This window comes from Ursus americanus, chromosome 19 (genome assembly GCF_024610735.1).
Source record: "Ursus americanus isolate L20-20 chromosome 19, mUrsAme1.1.p, whole genome shotgun sequence".
In the NCBI taxonomy this organism is placed as follows: domain Eukaryota; kingdom Metazoa; phylum Chordata; class Mammalia; order Carnivora; family Ursidae; genus Ursus; species Ursus americanus.
In genome coordinates, this window is record NC_142145.1 from 47,561,099 (window position 1) to 47,573,843 (window position 12,745).

Here is a 12,745-nt window from a genome sequence, read left to right on the forward strand (position 1 = left end):
ATGGTGCTCAGGACAGTGCCTAACATGTGGTAAGTACTATTAGAGATTATTAAGATGACGATCATCAGATCCTCCGTGTCGTTGCAAATGGCAAGATTTCATTCTTTTTCTGACTGAATAATACTCCATTGTGTATATACGCCACATCTTTATCCTTTTTCATCTATCAGTGGGTACTTAGGTTGCTTCCATAATTTGGCTATTATAAATAATGCTAACTCAAACAAGCCAGTCAAAGAAAGACGAAGACCATATGATTTTACTTACAGGTGGAATTTAAGAAACAAAACGAATGAAGAAAAAAAAAAAAAAGACAAACCAAAAACCAGACTTAACTATAGAGAACAAACAGATGATTACAGGGAAGGGGGGTGGAGGTTGGGTGAAATAGGTGATGTGGATTAAGAGTACACTTGAGCACTGAGTAATATATGGAATTGCTGAATCACTATATTGTACACCTAAAACAAATATAACACTATATGTTTACACTGGAATTAGAATTTAAAAAAATTAAAAAGATGATCATCGCAGCCAAATTTTATGAGTGGGCCACCCGAAAATGAACATGTAGGTAATGAAATGAAGAGGCTAAAAAAAGCGATTAAATCTGTGGAGGAACTAGAAAAACAGTTTGAATAGATCAAGGGTACTACTAGAGATTTAGGAAAATCTACCTTCCAAGAGCATGTGTATAATACTTTGTATTCTTGGTGGAGTAAGGACCATATATGAAAAGCCCACAACTAACATTGTAATGGTAAAAAACTGAAAGCTTTTACTCTAGGGTAAGAACAAGACAAGGATTGTTCCATTGTACCATTACCACTTCTATTTAACACAGTACCGGAAATCCTAGCCAGAGTTGGTTAGGCAAGAAAAAGAAAGAAAAGGCACTCAGATTGGAAAGGAAGAAGGAAAATTATCTCTTTGTAGACAACATGACCTTATATGTAGAAAACCATAAAGATTCTGCACACACATACAAACGTTAGGAATAATAAAAGTGAATTCAGCAAAGTTGCAGGTATAAAACTAAAAAATCAGTTGTGTCTCTACACACTAACAATAATCTAAAAGGGAAATTAAGAAAACAATTCCATTTACAGTGGCATCAAAAAGAATAAAATACTTAGGAATAAATGTTTAACCAAGCATGTGAAAGACCTGTACATGAAAAAGTACAAAACATTGCTGTAAGAAAGTAAAGACGACACAGGTAAATGGAAAGACATCCATGTTCATGGATTGGAAGACGTAATATTGTTGAGATGTCAATATCACCCAAATGATCTACAGATTTAATGCAATCCCTCTCAAAATCTTAATGATTTGTGTGTGTGCAGAAATTAAAAAAAAAATCCATCCTTAAATTCATATGGAATCTTAAGGGACCCTCAATAGCCAAAACGACCTCGAAAAAGAAGAACAAAGCTGGAAGTCTCACAGTTGGCTAATTTCAAAACTTAACTATAAAATGATAGTAATGAATGCAGTAGTGGCCTAAAGACAGACATATAGGCCAATGGGATAAGAATACAGAGCCTAGCAGTATGCTCTTGTGTTTTTGGGCCAGTCCTAAGGGACTGTACAGTCAAGTGATTTTTTGAAAAAGGTGTCAGGACCATTCAATGGAAAAAGGACAGTTTCTCCAACAGATGTTATTGGAAAAACTGATATTCACATGGAAAAGAATGAAGCTGGACCTGTATCTTACATTATATAAAACTAAAGTGGATCAAAGATCTAAATGCAAGAGCTAAAACTATAAAACTCTTAGAAGAAAACAGGTGAAAAGCTTGCTGTTGTATGTAGCAGTGACTTGTCGGATAGGACACCAAAAGAACAGCCAGCAAAAGAAAAAAAAAAGGTAAATTGGACTGCATCAAAATTTAAAATTTCTGTGCACCCATAACCATCAAGGAAATTGAAGCAGTAATCAAAAATCTCCCAACAAACAAGAGCCCAGGGCCGGATGGCTTCCCAGGGGAATTCTACCAAACATTTAAAGAAAAATTAATACCTATTCTTCCGAAGCTGTTTCAAAAAATAGAAATGGAAGGGAAACTTCCAAACTCTCTGAGGCAAGTATTACCTTGATCCCAAAACCAGACAAAGACCCGACCAAAAAAGAGAACTACAGACCAATATCCCTGATGAAAATGGAGGTAAAAATTCTCACCAAAATACTAGCCAATAGGATCCAACAGTACATTAAAAGGATTATTCACCACGACCAAGTGGGATTTATTCCTGGGCTGCAAGGGTGGTTCAACATCTGCAAATCAATCAATGTGATACACTACATAAATAAAGGACAAGAACCCGATGATCCACTCAGTAGATGCAGAAAAAGCATTTGACAAAATACAGCATCCTTTCTTGATTAAAACTCTTTGTAGTGTAGGAATAGAGGGAACATCCCCCAATATCATAAAAGCCATCTATGAAAAACCCACAGCAAATATCATTCTCAGTGGGGAAAAACAGAGCTTTTCCCTTAAGGTCGGGAACATGGCAGGGATGTCCACTCTCACCACTGCTGTTAGACATAGTACTAGAAGTCCTAGCCTCAGCAATCAGACAACAAAAAGACATTCCAATCGGCAAAAAAGTCAAACTCTCACTCTTTGCAAATGACATGATACTCTGTGTGGAAAACCCAAAAGACTCAACCCCAAAACTGCTGGAACTCACACAGCAATTCGGTAAAGTGGCAGGATATAAAATCAATGCACAGAAATTGGTTGCATTCCTAAACACTAACAAGGAGAGGAAAGAGAAGGAGTTGATCCCATTTACAATTGTACCCAAAACCATGAGGTAACTAGGAATAAACCTAACCAAAGAGGTACTCAGAAAACTATAGAACACTCATGAAAGAAATTGAGGAAGACACAAAGAAATGGAAAAACGTTCCATGCTCATGGATTGGAAGAGCAAACAGAGTTAAAATGTCTATGCTACCTAGAGCAATCTACACATTTGATGCAATCTCTATCAAAATACCATCAACTTTTTTCACAGAGCTGGAACAAATAATCCCCAAATGTGTATGGAACCAGAAAAGACCCCGAATAGTCAAAGGAATGTTGAAACAGAAAACCAAAGCTGGTGGCATCACAGTCCCAGACTTCAAGCTCTATTACAAAGCTGTAATCATCAAGAGAGTAAGGTACTGACGCAAAAAATAGACACATAAATCAGTGGAACAGAATTGGAAGCCCAGAAATGGACCCTCAACTCTGGTCAACTAATCTTTGACACACAGGAAAGAATATCCAATGGAAAAAAGTCTCTTCAACAGATGGTGTTGGAAAAATTGGACAGCCACATGCAGAAAAATGAAACTGAACCATTTCCTTAAACCATACACAAAATGGATGAAAGACCTAAATGTGAGACAGGAATCCATCAAAATCCTAGGAGAGAACACAGGCAGCAACCTCTTCGACCTCAGCCGCAACTTCTTGCTAGACACGTCTTCAAAGGCAAGGGAAACAGGCAAAAATGAGCTATTGGGACTTCATCAAGATAAAAAGCTTGTGCACAGTAAAGGAGATAGTCAACAAAACCAAAAGACAACCGACATAATGGGAGAAGATATTTGCAAATGTCTTATGAAATAAAGGGCTAGTATCCAAAATCTATAAAGTACTTATCAAACTCAACACCCAAAGAATCCAATCAAGAAATGGGTAGAAGACATGAACAGACATTCCTCCAAAGAAGAGATACAAGTGGCCAACAGATCCATGAAAAAATGCTCCATAGCACTTGGCATCAGGGAAATACAAATCAAAACCACAATGAGATACCACCTCACACCAGTCAGAATGGCTAAAATTAATTCAGGAAGTGACAGATGTTGGCAAGGATGGGGAGAAAGGGGAACCCTCTTACACTGTTGGTTGGAAACGCAAGCTGGTGCGGCCACTCTGGAAAATAGTATGGAGGTTCCTCAAAAAGTTGAAAATAGAACTACCCTACGACCCAGCAATTGCAGTACTGGGTATCTACCCCAAAGATATAAATGTAGTGATCCGAAGGGGTACCTGTGCCCCAATGTTTATAGCAGCAATGTCCACAATAGCCAAACTATGGAAAGAGCTCAGATTTCCATCAACAGATGAATCGATAAAGAAGATGCAGTGTGTGTGTGTGTGTATATACCTATACCTATACCCGTATATATATATATGTAATTATCATATGATCTCACTGATATGTGGAATTTAAGAAACAAAACAGAAGATTATAGGGGAAGAGAGGAAAAAATAAAACAGGATGAAATCAGCGAGGGAGACAAACCATAAGAGACTCTGAACTGTAGGAAACAAACAGGGTTGCTGGAGGGGAGGGTGGTGGGGGGCTGGGGTTACTGGGTGATGGACAGGGAGGGCATGCGATGTAATGAGCACTAGTTATTATATAAGACTCATGAATCACAGGCCTGTACCTCTGAAACCAGTAATACATTTATATGTTAATTAATTGAATTTAAATTTAAAAAGTTTTTTAAAAAAATAAGAGCATACAATAAAGAATATTACTCAAAGATCTAAAAAAAATAAAAATAAAATTTCTGTATAAAGGATATAATTAACAGTGGAAAGCAACCCATGAAATTGGAGAAAACATTTACAAATCATGAGGGGGTTAACATCCAGAATATATAAAGGACTCCCAGAAGTCAACAACAAAAAATCTAATTAAAAAATAGGGAAAGGACTTGAATAGATTGTCCAAAGGAGATATACAAATGGCCAAGAAGCACGTGACAAGATGCTCAACATCACTAATCATTAGGGAAATGCAAATCAAATCACAGTAAGATAGCATCTCCTACCTATTAGGATGGTTATTATCAAAAGACAAGCAAACAAAAGATAAAACTCAGAAAATAATTATTACTGAGGATATGAAGAAACATGTTGCTCTGTTGGTAGGAATATAAAATGGTAGAGCCATTATGGAAAGCAGGTCAATTCCTCAAAAAATTAAAAACAATTACCATATGATTCAGCAACTCTATTTCTGAGTATATACTCAAAAGAACTGAAATCAGGGTTCCTGAGGATATGTTTGTTATGTCTATGTTCATAGCAGCATTATTCACAAGTGTCCCATCGGTGGATGAACGGCTAAAGAAAATGGGTATACATACAATGGAATGTTACTCAGCCTTAAAAAGGAAGGAGATTCTGACACATGTACAATGTAGATGAACCTTAAGAACATTTTGCTAAGTGAAATAAGCCAGACACAGAAGAACAAATACTGTATGAGAAGCTTACATGAGGTACCTAAAGTAGTCAGATTCACAGAGACAAAATAGAGTGGTGGTTGCCAGGGAAAAGGGGAAATGAGTTAATTTTCAATGGTATGGAGTTTCAGTTTTGCGAGATGAAGAGAGTTTTGGAGATTAGTTGCAAAACAATGTGAATATACTGAATGCTACTGAACTATACCCTTAAAAATGGCTAAGATGGTAAATTTTATGCTGTTTTTTTCCCCAAAATAAAAAATTAAAAATAATTTGCATGTATTTCATTTGCATATATGTTAGTTTCTCCTCAAATTATTGCAAAAATGGCAAAAGTGCCACTAAGCAAATTCAGTCAGCTCTGGGATGAGGAAATTCCCCTAAAGATCTGTAAGGCACAGAAGGGTAACTTGAGGATCGTATTCATATGGAGAAATATTTGAGTTAGTTTGGGGATATGTGGTTTTGGAGAAGACAGAGAACCAGAAATATGGAAAAGCCTTAATTCACTTGATATAAAGTGATAAACATGGAAAATAAAATCAAAACTAGTTTTTGGAAATATTTTCATCCCATATTAAAGCTAAGGTTTAAGGACATGAAAAGGAATGGAATGGAGAACAAGAAGAGAAGAGACTCAAAAAGGAAGGGAGAGAGATGGACAGATGAGCGGAGGGAAAGATGGGGGCGGGTGTGAGGGAAGAGGATACCCTGGAGAGAAGGAATGGAGATTTAGAGATTTAGAGAAACAACTCAGGTCTGCATTCGCTCTGGTTCTGGGCTGGATGTTCCTACTTCCCTCTAACGTGTCAATTAGCTGCTGCTGATGTTCAGCCCTTCGGAGACTGCGGTGGGTCAGACACCCACAGGAGCGGATAGGGAAAATGGTTAAGAACTACGATTCAGGAAGTGACCAGACACACAGCTCTGAATCCAATTGGAGGTCTCCTGCCTCCCGCAGCTCTATCACGCTCAGATAACCAAGTGCTCCTTTGATAAACTCAGCCCATTGCTCTTAAACTCCATGGGGAAAATTGGAAGGACTTCATCCAGGTGCTTTTAAGATGACTGCCATAGGCAGTAATGATGCTTCCAATTTCCTGATGTACAGAAACCCCCTTAGAACTTGCCATGTGCCTTTACAATGATTAGCAATGACTCGGGGATACCTCCAGACCCCTCCCGACCACAGTGAACTACTAGCTTCGCTCCACCTCACCATCCCATTCCTGCCGCAGCAGGCCCAGCCCGGGAACATCGGCAGCTCACACTGGGAAGATTCCCAAACCCTTCCTGGGGCGCTCAATCTACCAGTGACTTCTTTAGTCACTAGCCCTTGGAAGTTAAAATTCTGCAAAACTGCAATAAAGGGAAAGGGAAATTCAAATTTAAAGAAGAATCAAAGTCCTCTGGTCAGGCGGACAGGACTCTTCCTAGAGGCAGGGGAACCTCTGAAAGTCTCACGTGCAGGGAATGGAGCTCACTTGACGTTTCAGCCCTTCTCGGCGCCCCAGGGGCCCCTTACCCACGCCTGCGTTATTGAACATCCCGGGGAGCACCAGCATGATGTGGTTGGGCCAGTACTTGCGGTACAACGGCATCTCGTATTCTTTGACCACCAGAAGATGCAGGTGGCTGATGCCCTCCATGGCGTGGAAGAGGTTTAGAAGTCCGTGCTCATGGCGACCACTGGAAGGAGTGAAAATAGGGCTCTTGACTGCATTCAAATTCTGCTGAAAGGGAAAACAAAAAAAGAAAAGAACCAGAGACCCAAAAGGGAAATTAAAACCCTTAGATTTCAGAAGTTCGGAGAACCCAATCTAGTACGTCGGGACTGTTAGTCCGAAAGCAACGTTTGCATCCAGACACTGTCACCCACCTTGTCTGAAACCAGGGGCAGCCGCATGCTTTCCAGGTGTTTGCCCTGCTTGCTGAAGACAAAATGACTCTCTTTGGATTTGGGAATGATGAAATAGAGCTGCACCTCTTCTCCCAGCATAGAGGAAGAGAACGTGAACGCGTGAAGGGTGGAGTCGGACATCTGTGTTTGTAAAGAAGAAAGGAAGGGGATATAAGCTCCTGGTTGGCAAACTTTTAGACCACTCGTTAAGGTTGTTGTTAAGAGAGGCAAACTAACCTGATCTTCTACAGGCCACCAGACCTGGCTGTGCCTGCAACGTCGGAAGAGTTGGAAAGGCAAACGCTTCATCTTTCAGTAGCTACCACCGACAGGAGAGCCAAGCGTCTCGGCCCTACACAGCCTCTCCGAGGGTGGGGACGTGTCTGTTACTTGGCACTGTTTGCATTCTTCATGTTCTTAGAACCACTACTGCTCAGTCTCATGCAGAGGCTAAACATCCCTGGAGCATGTCCTGCTCTCTGAACATTTTCAAAGGTGCCCAGTTATGGGGGGGGGGAAATCAATGCCATTTATGTGGATCCGGCTAAATGAATATCATTTGGCTAAGTAAAATATTAGGGCCGACATCATTAAAATGCCTCTGTGGCCCCATCTTTCCTAGCTACAGTAGAAGCTGAAGAAGTCTGAACAGTCACTTAGCCTAGAACTCTGGCTTCCAGGAAAAGACCACTTGACTTACTGAAGGCAAATATAAATCTAATATATATTTTTAAACCACCAGAAAGTTGGGGGGCACCTAGCTGGCTCAGTAGGTAGAGCATGTGACTGTTGATTTGGGGGTCATGTTCAAGCCCTATATTGGGCGTAGAACTTAAAAAAAATAAATAAATAATTTTTGCTATAAAGTTCACATGCTTGGGGCACCTGGGTGGCTCAGTCAGTTAAACAGCCAACTCTTGGTTTTGGGTCAGGTCGTAATCTCAGGGTTGTGGGATCGAGCCCCACTTGGGGCTCTGCCACTAGGCACGGAGTCTGCTTGGAATTCTGTTCCACCCTCTCCCATTGTCCCCCCCACCCCGGTCAAAATAAATACATCTTTGAAAAAATAATAAAGTTTGCATGCTCTCTCAGTAACGCAGCTCACTGAATAATTGCATAAAGGTCTTTATGTGCTTTACAACACAGACAGTATTTGGCTTCATTAAAGGATAGCATCAATTTTCAGCAGCAGCTAGAAATCAGGTAGATTTCCCAAGAGTTTTAACCTAAATGTTACATTTCATAGGAAAACAGTATTGTAATTCTTCCCTTAAATTCTAGTTCATTCTGTTCATAAGTGTGGGAATATACTACTTAGTACTATAATCATAGAAACTAACTATATAAACAGAGGATTTTTAATAACTTTTCTAAAAGCTTATGATTTATAGACCGGGGACTTGAATCTTCTATATTCTATAAAGCATTGTGAGTGGATTACAAACTAGCCCACCGAAAGTCTTCAAGAACACCAAGAAAATAAATGGGGCATAAAAGATAGCTTGTATTAGAAGAGCAGAATGACCAATCCAGTTTTTCAGTATATCCCTTCTAGCACCTTGTGGGAAAAGGGTGAAGACTTGGTCCTCCAGAGCAGAAGCAAGTTTGGGGAAAGTCCCATCAGCGCATCCTATAGGAAGGAAGAGTTGTTCTAGGCGTTCAGAACCAAGTCATGAAAATCAAGAAGGTAAAGTGGGAGAACGCAATATAGAACTTATCCCCCACCTGGGCTCTGGACTACTGTGTTTACAGATGCTCTGGCCAAAAGGAAGCCAGAAACTATGGGGTATTGGCTCACCTTCTGTGTTTCTACCTCTCACTTCTCTCTAAATAAAAGATAACGATTGACCCCTCCGTATGCCTAGTGATCGAAACCACCCCACACTGGAGTAAGAATATGATTCGGTTGGTGCAGATCAGCAGGCCTGTTCACAGCTCAGAGTGCACACCCAACTGACTTGTTAGATAAAAACACCATTTTTGTCAACAACCCAAAGGGTAAAGGCCCTTTCACCAAATATACCATCTCACTTTTTCAGGATCACAGATAACAGCTCACCTAAACACGACACATGTAACCATTTCGATGAAGTGACTTCAGACGCTAAAACTCAAGTTTCTTTCTCTCCCCGCTCCTCCCCCTGCCCACAATCCTAATAAGCTCAAAGTAATTTTAACTAATTGCTTCCCACATTCTGCTCACAAATGAGCGGCTCCATCTCGTAAATCAGGTGTCCTCTGTCTAGGTCCTGAAACTGGGAGCCTTATTTTTCAGTCCTGACACACAAGATCCACGCTGGGCAACAGGCAAGGACAAGGGGCCACACCTGGGAGGCAGAGGTGAAGTCCATGTACTGGTGGCATTGCTCGCAGTGGTGGAAGGTGTTGTAGGCCGCGTACTTGGTCAGCATCATGGACACGGTTCCTCGTTTCCTCGGCTCCTCGGCTTTGGCATCCTTTATTGCTTCTGCGTATCAAGGGGCAAAAAACCTTGCCATGATATGCACGGAGCCCCTACTCCTGGGAAGAGAGCCCCACACTCCCTGAAAGGCTCTTCCAAAGATTCTGTAATGTATGCCCGGAAAGTCAGGTATGAAAAGTAAAAGGTGATCAGTAGGTGTGTAAGAGAAGGGAAAAGCAGAGAGGAGAATTCCTTTAAACTGCTCTCAATGATTAAACTGCCCCAAGCTTCCTGCCTTGATTTAGGTGTCCCTTGACCTGCAGAGGTACGCCTAGCTCTGCTCGCACTGACCTTGTTTGACCGCCGCCAGCTTCTCTGTATACACCAGGCTCATCAAACTGTACTTGGGATCGTGCACGCTGACATCAAAGGGCATTTTACTGAAACTCTCGATGTCCGGCCAGGGCTCTCCCTCCGACTGGCTGACTTCATTGCTTTCACTGTGACCTAAAACACGGAGAAAGGAAGTGCGCAGAGCAGCCAGACTGACCGGCCTCCCAGCCTCCCTCCCAGGTGTCAGGGACAAGAGGTTTTAGGAGACATGACTCCCAGATGGGTGGACACAGGCATTTCTGAAAAATAATCTCCCATGTCCCAGGGCAGAGGGGCCCAGAGTGATCCCTTCAGGCCCATGCCGGCGGGGACTCATGCCCTCGCTGACCCCAGCGTGAACCTCTACAGATCTGGTCCACCAACTCCCACATCTAGGAGATCAACTAGTCTCCCATCCCAGCTCCCCAGATTGCCTGAAAAGCTTGTTTAGTTTGGGGTGATCTAAGCTCTCCCTCAGTTTTCGTCGTGGGGTTTTAAGATATTGACAGCCTAAGCGACCATAGGGATGCACTCAGCAAGATTCCCGGTGTCAGCCGCCAGGAGAATCACCTGGGAGCTTGTAAGACAAAATCCCCGTGCTTAGGCCGCCACCCCACAATCTCCTTTAGTTCCCAGACACCTGTTATGGCAGTTAAAGCTGCTTAGGTGGCCCCAGTATGCAGTCGTTTGAGAGCTAGTAACCCCGGATTTGAACGCAGACTGCCCCTTCTGACTTCACACCTGCACCACCGCGCTACCCCGGTTATTGCTAAGAACTCCAGATGGTGCACTGAAAGTGCTCGGGCATGGCAGGCGTGGGGGGGGGGGGTCCAATAGAGAATATTTATTGTTATTATTGATAAAATTCAGAAGATCCAAAAGCTTAAGAAAACTTTCAAAGGGAGAAAGAGAAAAGCTTTAAAAGAAAAAAAAGCCTTGAGACTATAAGTACAGCTATTATTTTTTAACACAATATCATTTATTTTTATATCCCTGAGCTTAAGTTTGCATTTTATTTAAAACCCAAAGCTTGGGGCACCTGGGTGGCTCAGTCAGTTAAACGTCTGCCTTCAGCTCAGGTCCTGATCCCAGGCTCCCCGCTCAGCAGAGAGTCTGCTCCTCCCTCTCCCTCTGCCCCTCCCCTGCTCGCGTGCACGCTGTCTCTCAAATAAAATCTTTAAAAAATAAATAAAACCCAAAACTTACTCTAGTTTAAAAAAACAAAAAAAGCCTCTCCAGAGCACCATCGCATTCACCTGCACTAAAATAAGGTAGAAGGAATAAAGCCACGCTAACGGCCCCTCTCACCACCAGCGCCCGGTTTGCCTGTCACACCAGCTGCCGTCGATTCTCTCGCGGCTCGTCACAGATTAAAGCCCCAGAGCAGGGTAGCGGGCTCTGAGGGGACCGTTAAAGGTGTCGTCGTCTTTGGAGCCCAGGGGCTTTAGTGGGAAGGTTGGTGAGATGACAGGTCCCTCATTCCTTGTCTGTCTGGTTCTGCCTTTGCCCTCTTGGTGCCAGGCCCCTCCAGGCAGCCCCGAGTGTTTCGAGGCCAACTTGGAGCTCATGGGTCCCCTCTGTGTTGCGCCTGCGGGTCTGGGGCAGCTCAGGTGGGGACACAAACAAGGAGAGGTGGGTGGGAAGATGGGCCTGTGTGTGTGTGTGTGTGTGTGTGTGTCTGCAATCACGGATATGGGCTGGTAAGAAGTGGAGATATAGGGCCGAAAGTGATAACGAAATGATTAAATATGGCTGGTTTTGCTTAGCCTTGCTCTGGGCTGAACGGGTCCCTTGGGCTTGTCACAGAACACGTCCGACTATTTAGGACAAACATGTGGGGTAAGATCTGAGGGCCAATGGGACAGAAGATGCCAAGGCCTTTCCCTTTTCCAGACTCATCTTTGAGGGGCTTGGAAGAGCTTCCGCCTGATTACCTCTACCGCCCCCCCCCCCCCCCCAGCACAGGCCACCGCTCCAAGGTGTGACGCCACAGTTTGGAGGCCAAGCTCTCCTTAGCTACAGAGCTAATGCTGGCTGACCCCTGCTCACGCTCACTCTCCGGCTCCGCCGGACCGGCTACCGTGGAACCCTCCCACCGGTGACAGCTGGCGGGGAAGGGCTGAGAAGGGGGTTCCAGGAGGAGGAGGATGGGAGATACTCTGTTTGAACACCAGCCCCCACAGCCCTGCCAAGCACTAGCTCCGGCATCTTCCTGCAAACGGGCAGGGGGTTGTTCAGGGCGCGAGGTGGCAGTTCTGCCCAGAGAAGTTTCCATTTCCTTAGAGCGATCCATACCCCTTCGCTCCGAGCCTGCGGTGAAAGCAGAAGCAGCCGGCGGCGCCTACCAGACGCGCCTGGACCCCAAGCGGAACACCGCAAGTGACCTTCAAACCCATATAAGCAATAATCCCCCTGGGAGGGCTTTGTGAAATGCCTCTTCGCCTGCCACCCGCCGGACCTGAGGGGGGGCCGAAGAAGTGCAAGTCGCCACCCGAACTTACAGAGCTCAAAAGTGGCCGCGGCGTCCTGGCAAGCGTTTGGCGCCCTTAGCGTCCCGATAACCCTGCACGTCAGGCACGGGGGAACCCAGCCCTGCCGGGGCCGGAACTCACCCGTGTTGATCTCCCCCTCGTCATACACGTCCACCTCCAGGAGCCTGATGAGCATGCGGAAGAGGATCCTAAGGAACTGTAAATAGGAGCCGGTCTTTCCCACCTGATGCAAGTGTTTCATGGGAGGGGGAGGGGAAGAGAGGGAAGAAGAGACGAGATTTCACACCTGAGCTCTGGCATCTGTCCTGCCCCTG

At 43.8% G+C, this 12,745-nt stretch overlaps 1 protein-coding gene across 11 annotated transcripts in view; it reads right to left on the minus strand.

Moving 5' to 3' along the window:
* GREB1L (GREB1 like retinoic acid receptor coactivator) overlaps window positions 1-12,745 on the minus strand; it is a 265,250-nt gene that overhangs the window by 11,989 nt on the left and 240,516 nt on the right. For 8 of the 11 annotated variants that reach the window (XR_015727761.1, XR_006776899.2, XM_045781919.2 and 5 more), the window contains 5 exons: window positions 12,552-12,654; window positions 9,919-10,074; window positions 9,494-9,633; window positions 7,146-7,307; window positions 6,792-6,999 (listed from right to left, as the gene is read on the minus strand). Coding sequence is in view for 9 of the 11 variants with exons in the window: in XM_045781919.2 (XP_045637875.2) it covers window positions 6,792-6,999; window positions 7,146-7,307; window positions 9,494-9,633; window positions 9,919-10,074; window positions 12,552-12,654 (769 nt within the window). In the remaining 2 variants the exon portion in view is untranslated. The remainder of the gene's footprint in view (window positions 1-6,791; window positions 7,000-7,145; window positions 7,308-9,493; window positions 9,634-9,918; window positions 10,075-12,551; window positions 12,655-12,745) is intronic. The other 3 variants (XM_045781922.2, XM_045781920.2, XM_045781925.2) reach the window with 2 other exon arrangements.